General features: G+C 40.6%; 1 protein-coding gene across 1 annotated transcript; it reads right to left on the reverse strand.

Moving 5' to 3' along the window:
* Positions 1 to 2,689: 2,689 nt before the first annotated feature.
* On the reverse strand, positions 2,690 to 20,424 carry FAM81B (family with sequence similarity 81 member B). Its single transcript, XM_048930528.1, has 7 exons — positions 20,052 to 20,424; positions 17,253 to 17,371; positions 12,579 to 12,708; positions 10,291 to 10,397; positions 7,311 to 7,443; positions 4,667 to 4,862; positions 2,690 to 3,408 (listed from the first exon to the last, which is right to left on the reverse strand). The coding sequence occupies exons 1-7, from the start codon at positions 20,331 to 20,333 to the stop codon at positions 3,293 to 3,295; spliced, it is 1,083 nt and encodes a 360-aa protein (XP_048786485.1). The 5' UTR covers positions 20,334 to 20,424; the 3' UTR covers positions 2,690 to 3,292.
* Positions 20,425 to 20,716: the final 292 nt, after the last annotated feature.

A 20,716-nucleotide genomic window follows, 5' to 3' on the forward strand; every position in this document is an offset into this window, starting at 1 on the left:
GTGAAGAGTCTTGGGATCATGAGTTTAAGTTTCTGTAAAATCAAACAATAACTTGTTCTCATCATTAATGTACAGTCTCTAAAAAATGAGAACTTATAAAATCACTACTGAAAAAAATGGTGAATTCATGCAGGTGGAGACAGCCCTATAATTTATATTATCGTAGAGCTCAGCTTTGGAAATCAAAGTGCTATACAAAGGCACGGGAGCATCACTGAGATGGAGGACTGAGACGTGGTTATGGATTTCACTGACTGGAAAGTTGTACATTTGGTTGCTATCAATGTAAAATAAAAGGAATAAAAGAAGGGAATAAAAGAAGCTCCGATTATATTTTGTTGTATTATGTTGTCTTACATAAAGCAGAATGGAGTGAGATCTAATAATCTCAAGGTAGAGCATCTGATTACATCAGATATGAAGGATTTTATATGCTGCTTACAAGCACGAGAAAATGGCTTCCTTCTGAGAAGTTCATCTAGTTGGGCCATGCATGTTTGTGACCATTCATTCTATTGTCTGTATTTCTCCTGCCCTGGATTTCTGTTCAGATGGTACCATGTAGTGCTGCAATTACACTGATTTAGGTGTTCTTGCCTGACCTTAGACTTTAACAAAGCTACAAGTATTTACTTATGTCTCTCACATAGTTTTGTTTGATACAGAAGTTTGGTTTAGATTAGCACCTTTTATGTCTGAGAAAACATAAATGTTTTAATTCACAGATATAAAATTGGAGAACTATTTTAGTGATTCACAAATCTGACTTTGCAAGGATAATTTACATGCATAATCATTTACATGCACAGCCCATTGGAACTTAGTTCTGAACGTATAGAATCCAACTTTTCTCCCAGACAATAGACAAATTAATTCTTTGTCTATTGAGTTAACTGGACAGCTGACAGTTAAATAACTTTTTAATTTAGTAGGATCATTTCAAGATTTCAAGTCTGATCACAGTGAGCAGTGATAAATATTGACATAACTGCATTATGCAATGAAGTCGTTCAAACAGCAGCAATGCTCCAAATATATATTTATGTGTGATCTTACTTCCTAATTGGGCCCTCAAGCCCTTCCAGTATAACCACACAAACCCGTATTAATATAAAGCAATTTTTGTCTGTGGCCTACTACCGTATAGAAAGAATTGATAAATAGGAAATACACTGTAATATTTTTGTCCTTTCCTCTGTCCCAGGGCTAGACTCTGAAAATTGTCCATCTTTTTTTTCTGATTACTTTTGGCACCATATACCTTCAGGAGGGCATTCATCAATAATCTTGCTTTTCCTCTTTTTCTGCTACTCCATATATAAAGAACATTGGCAGCCATGGTGCTCAGTGGGGAGGCAGATACACCATGTCATATCAACTACTGTTTCACTGGCAGCAAAAACATGGGCAAAAAATGACTGGAGTGGCTAGAACAAGCCAGAGAAAGACAAGCAGTGTGGCTGCCAATGGAACACCTCTCCTACAAGGACAGGCTGAGAGCTGGGGCTGTTTGGCCTGGAGAAGAGAAGGCTCTGGGAAGACAAGAAAGCATCCTTTCAGTATATAAAGAGGGGCTGTAAGAAAGAAGGGAACAGATTCTTAAGCAGGGTCTGTTGTGATAGAGCAAGGGGAAATGGGTTCAAACTAAATTAGATTGGATATAAGGAGGAAGTTTTTACAATAAGGGTGTGAAGCACTGGCACAGAGAGGTGCCCAGACAGGTGGTGGATGCTTTGTAGGCACTCACAGTCAGGTTTGGTGGGGCTCAGCACAGGAGAGTTAGACTCAATGGCCTTTAAAGGTCCGTTCCAGATCAAATGGGTCTGTGCTATCCTGCCCTGTCACTGCACTGACAGATGTTAAGACACCACTCACAGTCAGTAGTGATGTCTGCAACGAACAGAACAAGAAGCACACCAGAGCATGGATTCAGAATATCTCAAACTGCTGCACATTACAGAGATTTATTTCAGTGTTACTGGTTACCCAACGCATGTAAAAAACTTGATAAATGCGGAGCCAACCTGAAAGAAGCAATCAAGATTAAGAGAGCTTGGCAACAATCAAGATGCAGGAAGATTGTGACTTTGGTTACAGTTGGTTCTTCTGTCTTTTCAAGAAGCCAGCATTTCCTAGGACTTCACTCCAGATTATTCACTGGAGAAACTCTAACATACTAAGTTGCTTCCTGCAGTGGGAACATGACTAATTGCTGAGTGGAGTTCCCTGCTGACAGCCTGAGTTTGGTTTCACCAGTTGTGCTGTGCACAACTCAGCTTCTTAGAGAAGCTACCTGGAATCCATGGTGGCTTCTCTCCGTACCTATTTTGCTGTAGAACAAGAAGCATGCAAGACTTGAAACAGAAAGGTAATCTCAGTCTTTTGAATGCCTTCTCTGGGAGATGGATCGTCTTAGGCCTTCTGAACACAGACATTATACTCTGGAAACTCAGATTTCTTTTGCAAATTGTGACCACCTTATTTTGCCACCCTGCTAAAGAACTTGCACTAGCCTCTGGTGTGAAATCATACTGATGTTCCTTTGTCTCTGCTTCCAGAGTTTTTCCCTTATTTCCCTTATTTGATTGTTGTGTGTTAGTTGAGTTTTGGTTTTTTTTGGGGGGGAGGGGTGGTGGAGGGAGGGTCGAGTGGAAGAAATTGCTTAAGTACAACAAAGCCCACTGCCAATTACAGTTTTAAGCACTACATTGCTAATCAGCAACAACTTTCTTCAGTAAGAACAGAGGTGAGTAATAAACCTTAATAATGTTTCTGCTAATAATTAACTTGCATTTGAGCATTTGTACCCAACTTACAAGCTACTTTTAATGATTGAGTAACTTCTTATAAGCAGTCCAAGTCATTCCACTTTTCATAACACTTTTACTACCTACACATTCTATGGAGCTGAAGGAATCTTTTCAGCCTGATTTCAGTATTTACAGCAATCTAAGACATAGCTTCCAGCAGAACTGGGCTAACACTGCTTAAACATTGAGTGGTAAATTCATAAAGTCCTTTAAGTAGTATGAATACTTCTGTATGAAATCTGCTTTCAATATTCTAAGTCCATCTTTATTTAAAGCTTTTCTTTGTGTACTTTTAATTGTGAATTTGAAAATGGCTGCAGGTGTAGCAGAGCTGTTATTTTTGTGGCTGTCCAATTTCACAAGCCACAAGAACATCCTACAGCGACAGGGGAAAACAAAGGTGAGCATGTTTGCACCAATGCTGCTTTTATTGGAGAGAGCATCTGAGTGTGTTTATAAGGGTTTGCTTTTGCAGTTCAGTCTCATGGAAAGTCTCTTGCTTTGTATGTGTATTTCTCAGTTTTCTTCTTTTCAAGTTTCAGCTTTGTGTTCTGTATTTGTTTGAGCAGCTCCAGAGACTCGTGAATGGATTGAAATCCTGGTAGAAAAATAACAACAATTAATTAAATTGTGGTTGTTTTTAATACTAAGAGATTCTTCTTTTTTTTTTCCTCAAATACTTCTGACCCACATGTAAATCAGAGCACATTAAACCTAATCTATTTATTTCTTCTTTTCACTGAATACCATAAACATGAAATATCAGCTTATGTTGCCAACTCCTTGCTGTAGGAGTCATATCTTCCAATGCACTGGACAGGCAGGAATCTCAAGAGCCCCCAGTAAAACACTGGAATCTTTTATTCTGAAATTTATTATCCCAGCATTCTTCTGCTTTCAGTCCTTCATGCCTCAAGCTCCTTCCTGTATGAAGATTGTTGCTAATTTAGAACTACATTTGTTAATATCTCTGGAGCAGACCTTGTGGGTTGCAAATAATGAAGGAATTGGAACTGAAGTAAGTAGCTGTGGTCCTAGACCTAGAAGATGAGAACGTATCAGATGTGAAGAACTTGTGTGGTGTTTTCAGCCATCTGTTCCCTTGGAGTGTTGGCTGAGTGATCTTTTTGCATTAACTAGTGTTTCCATTTTGTTTCCATTATCAGCTGCAAGTTGGGCAATAGCATACTTTACAGTGAGCAGAATTCTCCTTTCCAAAGCGTTGTGCTTTGTGCAAGATGAATTGCTGTTGGTAGTTGAACAGCCAGAATTGGCTCAGGCTGTTAATGAGTCCATGCTCTGGGAATTACGCTCAGCCTGATTGTACCCATAAGAAGCATCTAGTGTGTGTTCAGCAATGTTATCTAAATGCTTCTGTATTCATCTATCATATGCTCTGGGTAGGATAGCTATTTAACAACTGGGTGCCTCTTTCTCAATCTACTGTTAGTGGAGAATGGGGAATAAAGGCTGTAAAAAATATAAAGCAATCAAACATGATCAGCAGGACCTGAGGCAAAAGGCAAAAATGTTCACCTCTCAATTCCAGTTAGTGACCTTGTGAGCAGAAGAAAGATGTACTCAGAGAAATGTGGAAAGTGGATTGTGAAATTGCCCTTTAGATCATCTTACCATCAGACCCTTAGGAAGAGAAAGCAATCTGTGTGTGAATATGCTGTTGGTGCTGGTAAGGACAGATGGGCTAACCCAGATGCCTAGAAATGACACCTGTGAAACCAAAGTGTGGAAGAGAGGAACAGTCTTGTGAAGGTATTTGTCTCATTACTGGAAAATATTTTCTGCAGCAGTAATTTACTGTACAAATATACTGACAGATAATTGCATGAAATTCTCACCTGATCTGTATTCATTCTGGATTTCCTCAAGCTCCTTCCAAATCTGTCTTTCAAACCTGGTGATTCTTGCATGCAGATTTTTTTCATCACTCTTCATTTGGTTCAACTGCCTTTTGTATTTCTCTGGGTTATCTGATTGCTCTAGCTGTAGTGACAGAAGTAGAAGCTTCTCTTCTATTTTCTTTTCTGCTGCTTCCTTTAAAAACATGGCAGAAGGTAATGGTAAGATGCTTTAAATATGCCCACCATTATACTCCATCCTAGCAACCCTGAAATTAATCAGTTTTGCTTCCCAATCCCAAGAATAAGAGCACTGCAGAAATGCAGTTAGGTCTGGTACCGTGGAGGGGTGTCAATCCTCATTTCTTCAACTAACTGGATTAACTGGTGAAGAGGCTGGGGCAGGCCAGAGGGGCTTTCTTTATTATTTATTATTTTTATCATTTGTTTTAACTCCAGTTGTTCTCTCTGTTTCATTCTCTCTAACAACAGCCTGGGAATTTAAACAACTTATTTCAGGCTGCTTTCATGCACTTACCTCAAACACAAGTTTATGAGCCAAGGGGAGAAGAAATGAGGGCTGTACCCAGCTGCCCATCAGTATGGGCAGTGAGCCCCTACCAGCTGCTCTTTGGAGCCCAGTGTCACTCCTAAGGGCCACTGCACCTCCTCAGGGATGTGGCTCCTCATGGCTCATATACGAGCCATGCTGCTGCCCATTCCTTTCTTGCTCTCCAAGTTGCACAGAGTTCTCTGCTAAGATCCTAGTTTGATCATCAACATGTTCAAAATCCCTCACCCTCTGCAGTCCCAGTGGCACAGAGAATTCAGGCAACGCTGGGGTCTGTCTCTCAGGGAAAATATTTTGCAAAGCTGACAGAGTTTTTTGAGCTTAAACTGAGTTTATGGTGATGCTGAAAAGGCATTCTGTGTTTACAAACATTGCCATGCTGTGCAGGTGGCTGGTGGAGTGAGTCAGCTCCAGGAATAACCAAACTGCTGCTTCGTACTCCCAGCACAGCTCCAGCTTCAGCACAGAACACATCCACCTGCCCTCTTATCCATCTGACTTCAGCCATGTCAAAAAGGTGACCAACAGGACCTTTAACAGATTTTTTACATGGTCTGATAGTGATAGGACAGTAGGAATGGTTTTATACTAAAAGAGGGGAGATTTAGGTTAGATCTTAGGAGGATGCTCTTTACTCAGAGGGCAGTGAGCCCCTGGCACAGCTGCCCAGGGAAGCTGTGGTGCCCCAACCCTGGAGGCGAGGTTGGATGGGGCCCTGGGCAGCTGAGCTGGTGGGGAGCAGCCCTGCCCAGGGTACAGGTTGGGGCTGGATGGGCTTTGAGGGCCCTTCCAACTCAAACCATTCTGCAATCCTATGTTTGATCCTGAAAACAGCCGGCTGTGCTGCTAAGGCCCATGTCTGAGCAGGGTCCGTGTACTCCAAGTGGGTTTCACTTCACACTGCTCCCATCTCCAACAGAGTGTTGAAGTTTACCTCAGCCCTCAGGGGCTGAGCTGTGTTTTCCCTGAGAAGACACCCACCTGTTGTAGGGAACTGCTTTAGCATGAATGATCTCTGGAGGTCCCTTCCAACCCATTCTGTGATTCTGTGACACCAATAGCCCTGTGCACACTTGTATGCATATACACAAGAATAAAGGCACACCTGATAACTTAATCTATTAGAAGGCTACTTACAACTCTTTAAGTCCTGTTAAAGTTGCACTGCTTGACACTGCAGCTCTCCCCAAGAAGAGCTTAACTACGTATTTTGGTTTGTTTTCTCAAAAATAACCACAAACCCTGCAGTAGCAGGGTAGCTGTGAGACAATGCCTGAGGGGTCAGAAACATTTTTGAACCTGCCTGGTTGCACCAAATGTTTGGTATTGACGACTAGAGATTGTGAAGCAGAATAAGAGGAAATTAAAGTTCTATTGTGTTTTAGTTCCCTTCTGAGTAATTTTTCTGTGTGGTTTTGTTTAGCAGTCTTCATTCTGGTTGTAAGACTTGGCAGGTGTGCTTCAATTGGTTTTGAACTCTGAATCTGAGTGAACTACATGCAGCAAAGGGGGAAAACTTTTAGAGTTGTGAAGGAATTGATTAAAAGATACTGGCCCTGTGCCAAGCACTGACTGCTGCAATGGAATCTAAGCTCACTGTGTATTAATATACCAACCACAGTAAGGTGATGGCATGTCTACATTTAAAACCAGTAAGAATTTGCATTGAAGATTCCTCACTATTCTGAACCTGTCAATGAATGAAAAAAAAAAAACCCTTATGATGACCCATCAGTGATGGCACTGATGCTCATTCTGGGACAGGTCACCACTATTGGGTAAACTAGGGTTTCACAAATACTCAGTTCGTATCGGTTGCCCGGAGGGTTGTGGGATCTCCATCCTCAGAAGCACTTAAAAGTCACCTGGAGGAGACCAGCCACCTGCCTTTGTCACTGGTCCTGTTCGAGTGAGGAGCTGTATCCCTGGACTTCCAGATATTCCTTTGAAATAAATTATTCTACAGTCAAATGTTTTTCATAATTCAATTGGCCATCCCACAAGGCACCAGAGCAATTCCATTTTTGTGTGCAATCTCATGGTGTCTGTAACTTGCTGTGTGGTAAGCCTTACCAGCCTTTCCTTCATTGCACTGAGCTGCTGGTGCTGGTACTGGGCTCGATCTTCAGATTGTGTCAGCTGCGCCTCCATCCACTTCCGCTGATTCTGAATCTGATCTTTGAAGTCATTTAGAATGCTTGTCAACCTGAAATTAAGATAGGGTTTTTTTAGTAACAAGACTTAAGCTTTAGTCAGCATTGTGGGGGAGTCTTGAGTCATTACACTAAATTATTTAAGTTACTTCGGATCTCCTCAGTAGTTTCCTAAGGAGACCAAGCTCCATTATTTTATTAATCCTTATCTTGAGACTGCATATACATGACAGAATGTGATTTCTCTAGTGCAATCTAATTTGAGAAAATACCTGAGGGCTAAAAAATGCTGTTTTGCAATTGGAATTATCTTTGTTTAAAGTGAATGAAGAAGCTACACTATCCCATTGAACATCAGCTGTGCTGCTGGACATTACAGTGGGCACCAGAATCACCTGCAGTTTGAAAAAGCTCATAAGGATGAAAGAAATTTTTACGTAATGGTTTACAAATGCAGAGAAAACATGCATGTGCTTATAAAGCACCAGCTGGACAGAAATGTGAAAGCCCTCCCTGGAGACACAAAAGGACAGTAGCTAAAAGGATGCCACACAGACCGAACTTGCAAACTCCTGAGCTGGAGAGCAGCGTGCTTGCTTTTCTTACGCTGCAGCAGGTAATTGATAATATGAGCCATGAAGAGACATGAGCATATGTCCAAATTCTAGTCACACATTTAAATTTCCATTCTCTTGCAGGTTGCCAGACTTCCACAGAAAATTTGAGTGTAACTGTATTAATTCCTAAGGCATACTTGAATGCAAAGAGTGACAACTGAAATTTGTTTGGTTCTCAGCCAGCTTACAAACCAGCAAGGAAGGAGCAGGGTTTTATAACCACATGCTTAAAGCACTTGTAACATTTATGCCACTTTCCAAAAGAATGTCTGAGAGAAACTGTTTTTTAAAACCAAGTGATTTATAACAATTTTGTATCTGCCTAATGAAGTGATAATTGCCATCTAATGTAATGTAATTACTAATGTAATGTGAGAAACAAATTAACATTAACAGAATTTCTGTAAGTGACATATTATTGCTGTTTGCTTACTGTAGACAGTGCCTTACCAAGGCACTGTATGGCTGTGAGGTCAGTTTATCATTATTACTCATTTTACTAGTTCTAGGATTATTTTAACAATAACACGGGTTTGGGGCTAGGGGAGCTTTGAGATTCCTTCCAACCCAAGCCACTCTGATTCTGTGAATTACTATCCCTTCTGCAAGGACCTAACAAAAAAGAGATCTATAGTGAGCCGGGCTGCAGAGACAGATGAGTTGCCATAGTCTTGGTCCAGATAGTCCCTGAAATATTAATGACATACTTGTGGCTATTTAATAAGTGCATCCTCTAAGTAGTGCTGCGATAAACGTGCAAGCAGAACTATTGACAAGTGATCTGCCTCTGTGCAGTTGAATACAGCTATTTGTCAGCTAACCGGCCCTGAGAGACAAGTACCCAGTCCCCCACCTGTGAAGGCCAATGCTATCTAGCAAAGCAATACTTCCTCTGAAGTCCTGAAATAGTTTAAAAATTCATCAGGTTTTCAGTAACTGTATATAGAAGTATCAGTTTGCACTTTCACAATACAACTGCCAGATCAGAAGAACTGCTGGTTACCAGACAGTTTCATGCCATTTGAAGAGGCAACTGGGCTTTAAAACCAAATTAAACATGCTAGTTCATAAGCAGAAACTCCAGTCTGTCCTACCAAAAGAAGTTACATTTTGCTTCACGTTAAAAGACACAGTTCTGGTGCATCTCAAAGCCTTGGAAGCCTCCTATTTCTATTGGAAGTTTCAGTAAGGCCTAATTGACTTATGAGAAACTCAGCATTTTCTTAAATTGTAATATTTCCCTCTTTTCTGGCATTTTTCCTTTTTTTTTTTTCCTCTTTTATTTTGGTATTTGGGGGGTTGGACTTGATGATCTCTGGAGGTCCCTTCCAACCCCTACAATTCTGTGATTCTTGTTAATCTCACATTATTCTCTTCATCCTTTACTCTCTGTCTTTCTGTAACTCCTTTTTTCCTCACTTTAATTCATTCCCCTTTTTAGTTGTTATTTCAGTATTCATCCCTACTCCTTTTCTTGTTTTCTTGATGTGAATATTTTCTGTTTAAATAGCATATTTTTAACTCTGAATGCAATTCAGATAAATTTAATTCAAATACTCCAACATGTTAAGAAGTGGAAATGCTGCCTTTGAAATATTGTTGCAGTATTAATATAATTAGATTTCAAATTACTTGTGCTGGCTCTGCTGTTTAATGCTTGGCTGTTTAGCATTGTTCTGCATATGGATGCCACACACCTTAATTCACTGTGTAATCACTGGAGCTCCTACCTCTGTAAAACTCATCAAGATTAAAAGGATTCTCTAAAAGTACTTTTGCATCCAGAGCAGGAGAAATATTGGTTGGAGAAAGAAACAATAAATTACAAATCCAAGGACATGTGAAACAGTACAGCTTCACTCCTCAGCTCCATTCCTGTCCTGCCCCTGCCCACCTCCCTCAACCAGCACTTCCCCATTCCAGCTGCTCTCCCAACTGAACAGACAGAGCAAACCTTTCAAGAAAATGTCACCTGCACCTTAGGCAAGTCACAAGTTAGACTCAATTACAGTGGTAAATAGTACCTTTCTACTCAGTGCTTTTCTTTTAGCTATGGAAGGGTAATTGCTTTTGTACCTTCTTACAGGATGGTATTTTGTGCCTCATTTTAACAACTTTCATCATGTATTTTCATTATTTTATAGCATGGATCTTCATTAACCTTTTCTTTATGTTTTGAATAGATGTTAACTAATGGGTTTGTTTGGCTGTTTCATGACAACCTGTTCATCATACTGAAGTATCCAAGGTGAATTATCGTAATGAAAACCCTTCATCACCTACTTGAAATCCAGAAGTTGCAATTCGTGACGTTGATCTCCCTGGACTGTCTTTAAATTTGATCTTTGATCAGAGTTGGAAGTCTCTATCTTGCCTAATAGCTGCATTGCCTAATGAGAATTAACAGAGAATGCCTTTATGAGCCATAAGGTGAGCACTTATCTTTAAATATGTATTATGATTGCAAGAGTGAAAAAAACAACTGACTCAAAGGTACAACATTGAATTTCTCTCACAAATGATTTCATTCAGCGAGGACTTGAGCTCAGGGTCACTCAGACTATAAGAACCACTTAGTGAAAGTTTTTTTGGACACAAGCTTTGTAATTAAATTCACAGATAATGAAGACTTTTTATTTCAAGACATTGTGCACAACTAAAACTTCCCTGAAGATGTTAGAACCCAAGGGGTAATATTCCTTGACAGAAAATGTTCATCAAACACCTGTTGGACTCCCAACACCAGTGAAAGGAGGAGACAGTCACTGTGGATCTGTGGATCAATCCCTCGTCTGCTCCATCCATGCTGAAATGAACATACAGGCTCTCTAGCCTGGGTTCCTGCACTCTGAGGCATTTTTGGCTGGAGCTGTCCCTATTCTATGTGGCCATTCCCTTTAGGGGAGCAGGACGAGAGAGTGCCTCAGGAACCAGGGCTGTGGTTTCTGGACCCTCAGGCAAACCATAAAATCATAGAATCATCAAATCAATTCAGTTGGAAAGGGCGCTTAAGGTTCATCCAGTCCAATTCCCTTACAATGAACAGAGAGACCTACAGCTTGAGCAGGTGGTCAGAGCCCCCTCTAGCCTGACCTTAACTGTCTCCAGGGTCAGGGCATCCACCACATCTCTGGGTGACCTGTGTCAGTGCCTCACCAACCTTATTGTAAAAAACTTCTTTATTTCCAATCTGAATCTCCTCTCTTTTAGTTCGAACCCATTTTGCCTTTTCCTATCACAATGGATCCTGCTAAAGAGCCTGTCCCCTTCATTTGTATAGCCCCCCTTTAGTACTGAAAGACTGCCCTGGTAAGAAAATGCCTTCATCTGGTTGATAGCTGTGGCACATGTATGTCAACAGGGAGCAGCTAAAGGCTCATTACATAGTTTTGATAGCTGAATACACACACACACAAAAAGCTTCATTTTGGAAATTCTCATTTGCTTCTTTGCCAGAAATGCAATAGTATAGTTTTCCCCTCCTTACCTGAGAAGCCTTGTTCTGCTTCCTGCTTCATATCTATGACAGCTTATTTTTACCTGCTACTGTTTCAAATGACCTGACGCACCTTCATTTCCCATTCTCAGGCATAGAGGAACATCTTCATAGGAATTGAAGAAGACAGGTGTCCAAATAGTGTCTTATAGCAGAACTCCAGGTAAAATACTTTCATTTGAATTGTCATGAATAATTTTTCTTTGTAGGAGAGGATATCTGGGTACAAAATGACTGGAACTCTGCCTTGTACAGCAGAAGATGCAGTTAAAATGTGAGTTTTTAATCGATATCAAGTATAGGAGAAGGTGAATATCCCATATCTCCTCCCAAGCTCACTTGTAATGCATACAGACAACACCCAGTTTGAATCAGGAGCAGAAAGCTGTCTTGCTGCAGGTTTACAAACCAAACATATCAGTAGGCTGTACTTGTGAATCATCATTGCTAATGCTCTTGAACCTGTGTAAGGTTCTAAAACAGCTACTGAACACAATGAACCTCTCACAAGACCAGCGATAAGGAATCATAAGCAGTAACAGTTGTTATTTGTTGTTTCTCACTATGGAAAGAAAAAAAAAAAAAAAAGAGAAAATACCATTTTCCAGAATATTTTCAGTGCTACAGTTTCAAATATTTTTGAAATATTGCCAGCTTTCATAGGATGTGCTACTAGATGTCTCCTTGCAACCACCTTAAAATTGAAGAAAAAAGAGTGGATGTATAAACTATTTTTCAGCTCCAGAATTAATGTAACTGAATTTTCCAGATGCACTAAAGGCAGAATTGTGCTTTTATTTAAGGGTCTTTTAAACCATACTGAGAAAACAACTGTGATGGATCATTCACAATCTTAGTATTGCCAATACTTTTGTTAACTGTTTTTAGACTACATCTATTAGAAAGGCCACTACCATTCTACACCATCAAAGAAAACTTAATTTTTATTAAAAAAAATCCTGAGATGTTTTATAAATGGTGCATCCATCATTAATGTTGATCAGCACATAGGAGAGTAAGCACTCTATGTGTGCCTTATCATCACTCATCAGGTATTGCGAATTTCTGTACTCACCATCTTCTCAAAACTGCCAGTATGATTTTTGAGGATAGAGTGAAGGCTGTAGATCTCCTTATTGATGTTCTGGACCTCGTGCCTGATAACATGGATGTCTCCTGATAGCTGTGCAATACTTGCCTCACATCTGCAAAAGAACCAGAGACAAGAGAACTTCTGCATGGACATATATAAGGGTGGAGCTGAAGGTGAGGAAGTGGAAGGTGCTCAGCATTTGACCAGCAATCCCTTAGCTGCAGTGACAAAACATTTGGTGTCCGTACACTGCAAACCTCCTTGTGGGTCCTATCGGTTTGAGATGACCTGAAACAGTTCACAGCTCACCCTGCTGGGCCATTTCCTACTCAGTTTCCTGCTGTCTGATCTTAAGGTGAGCTAATTTAAATCTCAAATGCAAATTGAGAGGTTACTCAGCCATTCCAGCTGCCTGCAGTTTTTGGATGCCTATCCAGAGTGTAGGAGAGCCCAGACAGCAGCATCCTCTGGCTGGAAGCAGATGTGGAGGATGATCAGGTTTGGAATGGCAACAGGCAAAAAAAAAAATACGATGTTTTATAGGGAGCACTTGTCATTTTCTATGTAAACTCTCTCAGGTTCATTAACTAAAATATGTTGTCACATTTCAAATGGGCAAAGAGATTATATGAGAATGATGGCATTAATTGAATAATATTTAACCAGCTTACCTCCAGGTAATATATGCATCCAATTTCTTCCTGTCTTTACTGTACCTATACACAATGTGTAATATATGTGTACACATTTACATAAACACATTTATTTTTTTTTTTCCACAGGAGGAAGATGATTTGTTTTAGTGTATATGTAAATATTTGTATAACATCATAAATACATCCAACATGAGCTAGAAGACAGAGACTTCTGCTCCTGCACCCTCCCCTGAAGAGTGGAGGATGACAGAGAATTACCTCCACATCTGCCCCTCAGGAGTAACCACCTACTCCCATCAAAGGCACTTGAAACAATATTGAGGAAACAAATATCTTACCTTGTGCAGTGTGCGCAGCATAAAGCACTGCAGCATTTAGTATACATAGTGGATTAGAAGTTGAGTAAAGAAAACAGATGAGTTTTAAAATGCCAGAGAAATTATCTTCCAAAGCACTAAAGGTTAGAGCCAGTGCTGTTGTCAGACAAAGGAACTAAAGAGAGGCTGTGACAGTTTAAATAGACCAGCCTTTTGTCGTCTCTTGATAATGCAGAAATATTGAGATACACCTACAGAGCATTCACATCAGGGAAATGAAAAAAATTTCTGCAGATAATAGAGGCTTCGTGCAAAGGCCAGTACATTGATTAAAAAAAAAAAAAAAAAAAAAAAAAAAAAAAAAAAAAAAAGCTATATATTTTATTCATCTGGAAAACAAATTACAAAATAGCTCAAAAGGTGAACACAGCTCTTAAGAGGGCAGAGGGTGTGAGGTGGTGCCTGCTGCACAGCTTTTACCAGTCAAACCTCAAACACCAGCATGGAGCCGGCGAGGGATGATGCTCCAGGGGCTGCAAGCCTCATGGGGATAAGGGACACCTAGCACTGTACCGGGATGGAAGAGCTCATTTGTATGTAACAGCAATGAGTCTGTGGCCAAGATGGGATTATGGGGTGACAGCAGCCTCTCCACAGCCGGAGCAGTGGGGATGCTCTCAGAGGTGTGCTTCATGGATCATATGTACCTACACACAGTACTGGTGCTTTGTGCAGCGTAGAATGGTTGCAGTTCGAAAGACTTAGTCCTGAAGAGAATGGACTTGTGACTTTTAAAATCCTGCACCAAATCAGAATTTGATGTAGGAGATCCTCAACAGACTGTGGTGAGATCATTGTTTTTCAGTCACATACACAGAATCTGGGAGTAAGAGACAAATAGCAGGATGGATATGGAAAAGTGCAGGAAGTATGCTCCTTGTTAGATATGCATATAAAATACATAGCAAAAAGAAATAGCCTCTAAGGATTGTACAGGAGGATTTAATTATTACCCTATAAAGACATGGAAAGAGCATATATTCAACAAAGGACTACTTAATTTGGCAAAGTTTGCATATTCTGAAGGGTGGAATAACTTCATGGGCATGTATCACTGGCTTTGGTAGTCTAGCACTACACTGGATTTTTCCTTTGAGCAACAAGAAAAAAAAAATCTCAAGAAAAAAATTGTAATGCAGACATCTGTGTAGAGTGCAATGATTATTCAGTCTTCTTGTCGGTGTGTGTGAAGAGACAGGTCAATATTTATGAAAAGTATTGTTTCTTCTTACAGTTGATTACCTAAATTTTATTACTCTAAAATCATAGAATCACAGAATCACAAGGTTGGAAACGATCTATAAGATCATCCAGTCCAACCGTCTCCTCATCACCACTGCCACCACTAGCACTAAGCCATATCATGCAGCACGTCATCCAGACGCCTCTTGAACACTGCCAGGGATGGCAACTCCACCACCTCCCTGGGCAGGCCATAAATATGGATCCCAAGCCCAAAAGAATTCTTGCTTCAATTTATTTTAAGAATTAGAACACTAATCTAAAATACTGCTAATTTTAGACACTGGCTGCTGATGTTGAAGGCTGTTTTTACTGTCACTGCTATCTGAAACACAAATGTTTGTGTGGTATAGATATGGGGTCAAAAGGTCCCAGAATTAATGGGTGTCCATGCCTGTATTCAACAAGAGTGCTCTGTATTTCAGGGGAAGACACAGCGACAGACAAGAAAGACACAAATTGAATTACAAGAGTTAATCCACATTAATCCTTCACACATGGCAGAATATAGGAGGATGAATCATCTGCTCTGAGAGGGAGCAGAGCACCATTAAGGTTTACTTCAATCTTCGATTGAGGTCATGCTGCAAGTCAACAGCAAAACTTTCATTGCAAGTTTGCACTGGGAAGATTTCTATTCACTCAAAATATGTAAATTATATGAACTCCTGAGTTTATCTCCAGCTACTCTGGGCCATACTTTACACAGCTTTGAGCTGAGACTCAAGGCCAAAAGAACACGAGGAAACAAGCATTAATCATCTCTGTTGCGACGATCCTGCTGGTCAGTTCTGGCCCACTTCAGGGCACAGGCTGAGGACATTTTTGCCAGTGAGAGAAATGAGAATGTGCTGAAAAATCATGAATCACACCAAACTGGACTATGCTTCCATGTGCACTGTCACGGGTGCCTGACCTCCATTATTCTGCATGGATTTTCATTGTGTATATGGAAGTGGATCGGACTTTTTTTTTTAACCCTCAGCATTTTCTTATCCGTTTTCTGCTTTCCCCAGTGTGTTTGGTTTCCTTTGCTGCAGGCCAATGCTCCAGTACAGCAAATGGGAACAAGACTTACTGCAGCTGGCAAAAGTGAGCTGTACGCCTGGAGAAACACTGGGAAAAAATAACAGAACACATTGCCCATTAAACGTTACGACTTTGCAGAAAGCATGTCATCTGGAAATTCTGCCCATACAAATTTGAGAACACCAAGAGAAAAATGTATGATCACCTCTTGCACTCTTTCAATGCTGATCAGCTGCAAGATTTAAAAAATGTATCTTTCTCCTGCCAAGTTTAAATGTACTGGCTTCACCATCTAGTTTTGAATTCTTGGACTTTTCTTCAGTAGTTTGGAGTCCTTCAGTACACTGTGATTTTCTTCTTCTGCCTCTCTCTCAGTACCTATACCTGGAAGTGAAGAAATCTCAGGATATTTTTTTTTAGAAGCTATACATAGATGCGTACTTCTCTCAGCCAGAAATTTTCCTCATCTCATCACCACATTCCTGGCTGTTCTAACAACATATCAAGCTTTTCACTTCAGAAAGGGAATTCTGGACTCAGTTCAGTATTCTGAACTGAGAATGGAGCTACGTGGTCTCTGTTCACCAGTCCTCCACAGTTCTGGTCCAGTCTTAGCATTTCTGATACTGTGTATTTGTGAGAGCCCACTGTCAGTTAATCATCTACCATATTCCCTACACTTTTCCTAGAGAATTCAGCAACAGAGCAGTTCCTCACAGGGGTTATAAAGAACTTCTTTTCAGTGGCCCAAGTACATTCTTTCACAACACCAATCATATTTTTGTTATCCACAGATATCAATAGCAATAATTTTATATGGAAAACGTAAGACTGGCCTCCAGAGAAAAGCAAACAAGGAAACATTGGAAGCAGGCCAGTTCAAGGAGTTTTTTTCCTTAAAGACTACTTTTTTTCAGTGTACTGATCAGTTCAGACATTTCTTAATCCAAATACTCCCTTGATATATAACACATCAGAGTTTCATTTCTTCTTTAAGTCATAACATTAGCTGTTTATAAATGCCTCGCAGAAGTTCATTATCAAAGGAAGAAATCATGTTTGTTCTTTCCATTTTCCAAGAGAGGAGGAGAAGAACAACAGGACAGCTTAAGCTACTTCAGCTGAAGTCAGTCCAGACTGGGAAACAAAAGAATTTAAGTATGTTGTGAAAAACAAGACAGGGAAAAAAAGGCATTTTTTTTCCTGGTTTGATAATTTTATTAACATGTAGAATGCAAAGCACAGATCTGTCACAAAAAAATGGAGATATAAAATGAGTGCAAAGTATGTTTGTGCCACCTCTGAGCTTGCTTTGCCTAAATTGGAAAAGAGGGCCATCGTATATTCCTTACCTCACCACTCTTCCACGCAGGTCTCCAAGACTCTGGATATATTTATGGTCCAGACTTTGAATAGCAAAATTGGTTTGCACTGTGCAACCATCTCTTGTTCTTATTTGTCTCTCCAAAACCTGTGAATTCAAAATATTTAATGCGGTGTTGGTTTCCCTCATTATTTATTTATATCGTTCAAAAAAATGGGTTGAAGCACCATTTTCAGAATAAGGCCCAAACGCTTATTTCACTCTCAAGGAAGAAGTAAATAGCATATTTTTCTTTCAGAAATCTACACCTGTATAAATCAGCGCTCAATGCCAGATAGTGTAGGGCTTTGGGCAGCCTATGCTAGTAGGAGATCTCCCTGCCCATGGCAAGGGAGTTGGATTAAATTGGTTTTTAGGGTCTTCTCCAATACAACTCCATGGTGCTGTGAAATTATGTGTCTACCTTTCCCTTAAGATTGTGCTTTATGTTGAAAAGTCCAGCTTTCAAAAACAGGGAAATGTTACATCCACCTAATCCCAAACTGGCATGAGTGTCAGTATGAGCTAGTCAATATCTTCTTCTGCTCTTTTTGTCTGTTTTATTGCACAGTAATAACTGTCTGATCTAAAGACAGAAGGAGCAACCACCCTGAAGGCTTTTTGGCAGTGGCCCATGCTGATCATATCTGTATGTGTCACAATAATTAATTTTAGGAAGCTTTTTGGAGCTACCATGACCTTTTACAGACACAAAGCTGAGAGAGGGAGAGATATTCCAGATGCCTCAGTTTTAGGACTAGGGTTGAGAGCAGAGGCCCTGAGCTGACATTAAAGTGTTGCCACAGCATCCAGGGTTATGGCTGGAGAAAAGATGAGAGGCACTTCTCACCTCTGCAACTAAGCTTCTAACACAGATGTCTCCATCATGCAATTTGAAGTCTCTTCATAGAATCATGGATAGGGAATTAATCAGGGTTGTAGCACTACTTGTGTTGAGGTTGTTAGTTCAGCTTATGCAGTTTTGCGACTGCGTCAGAGTTTCATCACCTGCAGCTTCACTCCCTGGAGAGTCTTTCCCAGAACAAAGTATCCTTTTTAGGGCATTCTTCATGTTCTCAGAGTATGGAAGCCACATTTCCAGGTGAATCCCTTTGTTCTTTTTAAAATGCTTTAAAGTGATCATTGCTCAACTGCTCTAATTCACTGTGTGCCAGGAGCAGTTCTCCAAACTGTATTCTCTGATGGCTCTCACTGTGCTGCTTTGCATGCTGTTGGTCCTTCACCTCAGAAATCCTCACAGCCATAGCATAGAAAGTGAGCAAACACTTGAGACTAGGACACACAGTAGAGTCATTTACCACCAAGGAAAAAGTTTGGGCTTAGAAAACTCACAGCATCTTGGGCATTTTTCTAGTAAAATAATCCTGATTTCAGGTGAGTCATTATTTCAAATTTGTTATAATAAACACATAGAATCTATAGTATTTCCCCAGTTACATAAGAAGCAAAATTTTGAATTTACTGGCATTTGGAAGACATTCAGCACATGAAAAGATAACACAAATCTCTTTGGAAGTCTGTTTTTTTTTGTACTGTACATTTTTGTCCAAAAAGAAAATCAAGGAGTTGGTGAATTTCACATATAAATTTGACAAATAACAGCAAAGAATTAAAGATCTTTAGCCAGAACAGGGTACCCCATGAACTTTCAGTACAGAATCATCAGTCATCTCAGATAAAGTGTGACCTGAACCTTCGTTCCAGTTTAAACTGAACTTCACGAAGACTTCCAGTGTTCAATTATGTTTTCATACAGAAATTATGTGAATTAGAACATCTACAACTAGAAAACTAAGGAAAAAGATTGATTTTTCATGTTATTTTAGAAAAAAATGAAGTTTACTCATTTCTCTCGAATTCTGTCTTCCACTCACCAACAAAAATTAAATAGGATGTGAATCTTCCAGGTAATAGAAAATAACACAAAAACTTGTTTGTCTGCTTCCCTTCCCTTCTGTTTCCCTTGCCTTGCCTTGCCTTGCCTTGCCTTGCCTTGCCTTGCCTTGCCTTGCCTTGCCTTGCCTTGCCTTGCCTTGCCTTGCCTTGCCTTGCCTTCCCTTCCCTTCCCTTCCCTTCCCTTCCCTTCCCTTCCCTTCCCTTCCCTTCCCTTCCCTTCCCTTCCCTTCCCTTCCCTTCCCTTCCCTTCCCTTCCCCTTCCCTTCCCTTCCCTTCCCTTCCCTTCCCTTCCCTCCCCCTTCCTTTCTCTTTCTCTTTCTCTTCTCTTTTCTCTTTCTCTTTCTCTTTCTCTTTCTCTTCTCTTTCTCTTTCTCTTTCTCTTTCTCTTCTCTTTCTCTTTCTCTTTCTCTTTCTCTTTCTCTTTCTCTTTCTCTTTCTCTTCTCTTTCTCTTTCTCTTTCTCTTTCTCTTTCTCTTTCTCTTTCTCTTCTTTCTCTTTCTCTTTCCCTTTCCCTTTCCCTTCCCCTTCCCCTTCCCCTTCCCCTTCCCCTTCCCCTTCCCCTTCCCCTTCCCCTTCCCCTTTCCCTTTCCCTTTCCCTTTCCCTTTCCCTTTCCCTTTCCCTTTCCCTTTCCCTTTCCCTTTCCCTTTCCCTTTCCCTTTCCCTTTCCCTTTCCCTTTCCCTTTCTCTTTCCCTGCTCTCTTCCCTTCTTTTTTCACAAGGAATTGCAAGTGCCACTATATAACAACATCAGAATTTACCTAAAATATACTGCTCATTATAAGGACTTTTCCACCCCTAGAACCACACAAATGTTGAGTTGATCATGGGCTAGTGCTGTGATAGGAGGAAATTGCCCTTGTCATTTCTTACCTGAATGTCCTGGCTGAGCTTTTCAACTATGCCTATTATGGTCTGTATATGGTTCTGCAGTAGTTGCCGAGCAGCAGTCTCTCTGTGCTGAAAGCCTGTGGTTTCCTGGAGGTAGGAGACAATGTCATTCTTGATTCGGAAGGCCTGATGGAGGAGGAAGGCTGTGGTCCTCTCCTGGCTGGAAAGCCACCCCTCCAGCAGATGTGCCTTGTCTCCAGGACCAGGAGCAGGGGATGGGTCTCTCCTGCGAACAACCAAAACCCCTGGTGTTGTGGCAACCATGGAAAGAAAACCAAGGGAATTGCATGGAGCTATGTCAGGGGAGGTCAGGCTGGCTCCTAAGAAAAGGTTCTTTTCTGTGAACCTTTTCTGTGATCTTTTGTGGTCACAGCCCTTAGCTGCCAGAGTTCCAGCAGCCACACACAGCAGTGCTCATGTTCGGTTTCCCTTTGCATTACTTACACCTACCCACTGGGAAGAAATTTGCAAAACTAATGGTTTTCTTACAACCATCCCAGACTTGAATATAACCAGTGCAACTGCATATAAATATAGAAGGAAGGGAGAGAGGAAAGATGTTGCACAGAACTGAAATTGGCAGGTACAGAACAAAACTTAATTTAGACAGGAACAATCTGGAGCTTGAAGAAAACCGGAATTTTGAG

The sequence above is a fragment of the Lagopus muta genome, chromosome Z, assembly GCF_023343835.1.
Source record: "Lagopus muta isolate bLagMut1 chromosome Z, bLagMut1 primary, whole genome shotgun sequence".
Classification (NCBI taxonomy): Eukaryota; Metazoa; Chordata; class Aves; order Galliformes; family Phasianidae; genus Lagopus; species Lagopus muta.

What these genes read in the sequence shown, in the direction of transcription:
- FAM81B (XM_048930528.1), bottom strand. Translation starts at nt 20,333, where the DNA reads ATGGTTGCCACAACACCAGGGGTTTTGGTTGTTCGCAGGAGAGACCCA. An exon ending in AGCTCAGCCAGGACATTCAG is followed by an intron (nt 17,372 to 20,051) that starts GTAAGAAATGAC and finishes TTGAATTCACAG; the next exon opens with GTTTTGGAGAGACAAATAAG. An exon ending in TTGCAACTTCTGGATTTCAA is followed by an intron (nt 7,444 to 10,290) that starts GTAGGTGATGAA and finishes TCTTAATTTCAG; the next exon opens with GTTGACAAGCATTCTAAATG.